The sequence below is a fragment of the Myotis nattereri genome (genome assembly GCF_964212035.1).
Source record: "Myotis nattereri genome assembly, chromosome: 6".
NCBI classification, from domain to species: Eukaryota; Metazoa; Chordata; class Mammalia; order Chiroptera; family Vespertilionidae; genus Myotis; species Myotis nattereri.
Window position 1 is genome coordinate 42973682 of NC_138081.1, and position 5369 is coordinate 42979050.

General features: G+C 50.5%; 1 protein-coding gene across 2 annotated transcripts; it reads left to right on the forward strand.

Annotated features, from left to right (window-relative positions):
* Positions 1-787: 787 nt before the first annotated feature.
* TPBG (trophoblast glycoprotein) lies at positions 788-4816 on the forward strand. Of its 2 annotated transcripts, none has more exons than XM_081094980.1 (2): positions 788-864; positions 1576-4816. In XM_081094980.1, exon 2 carries the CDS (start codon positions 1905-1907, stop codon positions 3162-3164), a length of 1260 nt encoding a protein of 419 aa, XP_080951106.1. In that variant the 5' UTR covers positions 788-864; positions 1576-1904; the 3' UTR covers positions 3165-4816. The 2 variants fall into 2 exon arrangements, with proteins under 2 accessions (XP_080951106.1, XP_080951107.1); XM_081094981.1 differs by lacking the exon at positions 788-864 and adding an exon at positions 1254-1392.
* Positions 4817-5369: the final 553 nt, after the last annotated feature.

Sequence of the window (5369 nt, forward strand, 5' to 3'; positions counted from 1 at the left end):
CCTAGCTCTAGAGACTGGCACTGACCCACCACCGCAACCACATGTGGTGAGAGGGGGCGGGTCTGCTTTCCGGGTGAATCACGGCGTTGCTATTTGCCTTTTGTTTCTAGGATGCTTTGGCTGCCTTTTCTCCCCTCTGCTTTTAATTTTCGAGGAGAAAAGCGAATGAATAAGGATGAATCTCCTCTCCTCTATCTATCTCAAAGTTGGCTCTCTCTCTTTACAAGTCCCATAACCGTTCAAGCGGGATGGGCGGGGACGCATTCATTACACCTAAATCAGAAGTTGGCATCTAAGGTATCACTTTGACGGGAAGGTTTTCTAACGCTCCCTTGCAGTTTGCCGGGCGTTTTGCTGCGGCCGCTGTGCATTCTCAGCTCATTTCTTCACGCCGCTACTTCACGCTGCTCCGTCACGCCTGAACCTACCTCGTTACTGCCCTGGGCACCCGAATCTGGGTGAATTCCACGAGATTCATTAGCGGTTTTGTTCCAGTCCAAGGTAAATACAATATGCAAAACGAGGAACCACCAAAGGATGCCGAAGAGGGGGGAGAGAGGGATTCCCTCATCCTTTCCCGCATATTCCTCGTTAATTTCCACCAGGAGGAGGCGCGAAGCCCCGATCTCCCCCGGTCCCCTTTCCTAAATCTCCCTGCCAAGGAATACAGGGGTTGGCCGCGCGGCAGGAAAAGTCCCTGCACCGGCCTGGCCCTCCCCCGCCCCCCGGGTTGGTTTTTCCCAGCGGCGGAGGTTGGGCCAGGGGCTGGGGTGCGAGCGGAGCCGGCACTCGCAGCTCGGAGCCCGAAAGTCGCCGCGACTCTGGTGGGACTCGGAGTTGTCTCCGGAGCCGGCGGGCGCGGAGGTGAGCAGCTGGGAGCCAGCCGCGCGGGCGAGAACCGGAAGGCGGCGCCGCTCCTCCCCAGCTCCAGGCGCGGGAGGAGCGTCGGTCCCGGCTCTCTCCGCCGCTTTGTTCGCGGCCTTTCCCCTCCCCTTCGGAGGAGACTCGAGCCCTCTCCGGGCTCCGAGGGGCTGGCGGAGGCGCGGGCTGCGGGGAGGAGGGAGCAGCTGTACTGGGGGCTTAGCCCTGGGAGGGCCTCAGGGACATCAAAAGACTCCTGCAACCTGAAACTTCCCTCTCCTCCTAACCTGGACCCGGAGGAGAAGTCCGCGTGGGGGCGGAGACCCGGAAGGCAGGTCGTCCGCGGAGGCGGGGGGTGAGCGAGAAGTTTGGTCGGGAAGGCGCTGGGGATTAAGCAAGAAGTTGCGCACGAGGGACAAGTCTGGTCGCGAAAGGAGGAGGGCGGGAGGCTGGGAAGATGCGTATATAGCTTGGGCCAGGGCGGGAGGAAGACTTTGCGCTCCGGTCTCGGGATGCGCGCCCCTCTCCTGGGTAAGGATGTGCTTGGGACGGGGAGGAGGGGGGCGGGAGGTGGGGGGAAGGAGAGGCCCTCCAGGGCTTTGGGAGGGAGGTCCTGGGGACCGGGTGGGACCGCTTGGCTGGGATAGACCGGTTCCTGCACTCGGAAAGCGGCGGCGGGTGCCGCTCCTCACGCTTGTCTCCCGCTCGTCCCAGGTCCTGCAGCGGATCCAGCGTGAGGCGCCCACAAAAGAGGCGAGAGGTGCCCACACGCAGGGGCGGCGGCAGGAAGAGGAGCGCGAGTGGAGCGTCCGGACCCGCCGTGCGTACTTCCTCGTGGCCAGGGGCGGGGGGATCGCCCCGGGAGGGGGACGCCCGTGGCCAGGGGGCGCTAGCCCAGTTCCGGTTGCGGCGTACCCCCTGCGCTCCCACGAGAGGAAAGTTTTCTCCAGAAGCTCCCTGCTGACCCGCGCCCTCGGGGCCCAGCTTTCGAGCCTGCGGAGCGGGCGCCGGCCCAGGCCAGCCCCGGGGAGCCCCGTGCCGTGATGCCTGGGGGTTGCGCCCGTGGCCCCGCCGCCGGGGACGCTTGGCTGCGGCTCGCGCGGCTGGCGCTGGTCCTGCTGGGCTGGGTCTCCTCATCTTCGCTCACCTCCTCGGCGACCTCGTCGGCCTCCTCCGCCTCGTTCGCGGCTGCGTCCGCCCAGCCGCCGCTGCCGGGCCAATGCCCCGCGCCTTGCGAGTGCTCGGAAGCGGCGCGCACCGTCAAGTGCGTTAACCGCAACCTGACGGAGGTGCCTGCGGACCTGCCCCCTTACGTGCGCAACCTCTTCCTCACCGGCAACCAGCTGGCCGTGCTCCCCGCCGGCGCGTTCTCCCGCCTCCCGCCGCTGGCCGAGCTGGCCGCCCTCAACCTCAGCGGCAGCCGCCTGGAGGAGGTGCGCGCCGGCGCCTTCGAGCATCTGCCCAGCCTGCGCCAGCTCGACCTCAGCCACAACCCGCTGGCCTCTCTCAGCCCCTTCGCCTTCTCGGGCAGCAACGCCAGCGTCTCGCCCCCCAGCCCCCTGGTGGAACTGATCCTCAACCACATCCTGCCCCCTGATGACGACGAGCGGCACAACCGGAGCTTCGAGGGGATGGTGGCGGCCGCCCTGCGAGCTGGCCAGGCGCTGCGCGGGCTCCGCCGCCTGGAGCTGACCAGCAACTGCTTTGCCTACCTGCCCCACGATGTGCTGGCCCAGCTGCCGAGCCTCAGGCACCTGGACCTGCGCAACAACTCGCTGGTGAGCCTGACTTATGTGTCCTTCCGCAACCTGACACACCTAGAAAGCCTCCACCTGGAAGACAACGCCCTCAAGGCCCTTCACAACGGCACCCTGGCCGAGTTGCAAGGCCTGCCCCAAGTCAGGGTCTTCCTGGACAACAATCCCTGGGTCTGCGACTGCCACATGGTGGACATGGTGACCTGGCTCAGGGAGACAGAGATAGTGCAGGGAAAAGCCGGGCTCACCTGTGCATTCCCGGAAAAGATGAGGAATCGGGTCCTCCTGGAACTCAACAGCTCCGACCTGGACTGTGATCCTATCCTCCCTCCATCCCTGCAGACTTCTTATGTCTTCTTAGGTATTGTTTTAGCCCTGATAGGTGCCATTTTCCTACTGGTTTTGTATTTGAACCGTAAGGGGATAAAAAAGTGGATGCATAACATCAGAGATGCCTGCAGGGATCACATGGAAGGTTATCATTACAGATATGAAATCAATGCGGACCCCAGGTTAACAAACCTCAGTTCTAATTCGGATGTCTGAGAAACATTTGAGGCCAGAACAAGGACAACTATGCATGAGATGTAGACTTAATTAAGCTTTATCCTGTCCTAGGCTTGCTCCACCTCCACCCTCCACTGTAGATACCACTGGCCTTGACTGAAAGCAGTGAAGGGGATTTGCTCCCTTGTCATGTAAAGTGTCTAGGTGTGGTCCATTAATGTAAGATGATGATGAACAATTTCATAGTCTTTAACCCTCTTCCCTTTCTTGGAACTCAACATGTATGGAGGGACTTCTCAAGTTTCAGCATGAACATGGACTCCTGGCTGTCTGTTTCTTTTAGTACAATATGTAACAAGTGTACCAATACAGATAGCATTCAACAAAAGCTGCCTCAACTTTTTCAGAAAAATATTCTATTCATAAGTATCAGTTTTATTCTCATGTACCTAAATTGTGAAGAAAATGATTGCATTCCATAAACTGCCTGCAGACCTTAGCAAGCTCTTCAAAGTAACTCCATAGTACACAGGAGCACCTGCATCCGAGAGCATGCTTATATTTTACTGTTCTGCATATCCCCAAAAAATAACTTGCAACTTCAGATAACTTCTTTGAGAAAGTAAATTACTTTTTTGATTGCAGTTTATATGAAACTATATGCAAGTTGTTTTACAAACTGCATCGAGATCCAACAGGCTAAATTGTTAAAAAAAATTCAATAAAGATTCTTAAAAGAATGACAGTTGTGTTCAAGTTTGCTATTTGAAATAAAGGATTAGGGACAATGTGACTGAGTGGTCTTGGTTCCAGTGATAATTAAGGTATTATAGTTGAGAATGAAACTGGAGCAATATCTTACATAAGTAGACTTTTGGAGATAATTTTGAGATGGTGGATCCTTTCTGGATTTAAATAGAGAATTTGAATATTCATGTGAAAAGACTTATGGTCCCCAAATTAATGCAATTTCAGAAACAATTGTGTGAGAGCATTATAAAGTTGGTGAGAAGGAACAGTTCTGTATAATAAACAGTTCACAGTTTGGGACTTTTTCTAGATTAAGTTTTTAGGATAGAACAAAATTACTTGATAAACCTCTCCATATGAAATTTGGGTGTTTAGAGTATAAAACAAATACAATGCAAATAAATGTATGAAAATTAAATGTCTTAAAGATAGAATATTCTAAAATCAAAGACTAAAATAAATTTAAAAAATTTTTCTAAGATCATAATGTAAATTATAATTTAGATTTTTCTGAGAATATTTAAAAAATATATTTGGATAATTGTTCTGTATTTTTTTAAATATATTTTTATTGATTTCAGAGAGGAAGGGAGAGGGAAAGAGAAAGAAACATTAATGATGAGAGGGAATCATTGACTGGCTGTCTCCACACTGGGGATCAAGCCTACAACCCGGACATATGCCCTGACCAAGAATCAAACTGACTGGCTGGGCTAGATAATTTTATCAGAGATCCTGCTAAATATGTTTTAAACATTGTTATGATAGGATATGCATTTGAGGAAAAAATGTGAGATAAATGTCTAAATGCACAAACAAGTGTCTCAACTAATAATCACAGGTTCTTATGTTCAATTCAGTTTTTAAGAATTTGGGGATATTTTGATTTTAGCTAAGCTCTATGTTGGTATATACATCTTTGCGAAGAATAAAACACATTTAGGTATAAATAAAGCAATCTGTGAATCAATTGATATTCTCAATAATAGACAAGTGTTTTTTTCCACAGTTATTTTCCAATTAAGCTTAAAAATAAATTCTGTTCATCTCCAAGCTGTTCTAGAAAGTGACTTTAATTTAGCCATTATTGTTTAACTTAAAGTGTAATGAACTTGCATCAGTATGTCTTAGGGTCTTCTTTTTTATGTTCTGCAGTGTTTTTATATTTGAAATATTATTTTCATTTCCATATTTTCAAGAGTGAAAAATGATTAGATAGCACTTTGGGTTCTAGAAATCTTTGCCTAGTCCTTTTTTGAGTTACATTCAGAAGTTTTCAAAATAGGGCAAAAAACAGTAATCTGTTCCTTGTGTAGATTAGACTAAATAGTTAGAATATGATGTTTTAACTATATTAACTTTAATAAGGTTTATCTTATGAAATATTATAGAATTCATTATTTATGGTTATACTTGAAATCCTATAATTACCTGAGAATAGTTTAAATATATGGTACTTAAAATTCCATTAAACATTTTAAGTTTTCATCAGGA

What these genes read in the sequence shown, in the direction of transcription:
- TPBG (XM_081094980.1), top strand. Translation starts at nt 1,905, where the DNA reads ATGCCTGGGGGTTGCGCCCGTGGCCCCGCCGCCGGGGACGCTTGGCTG.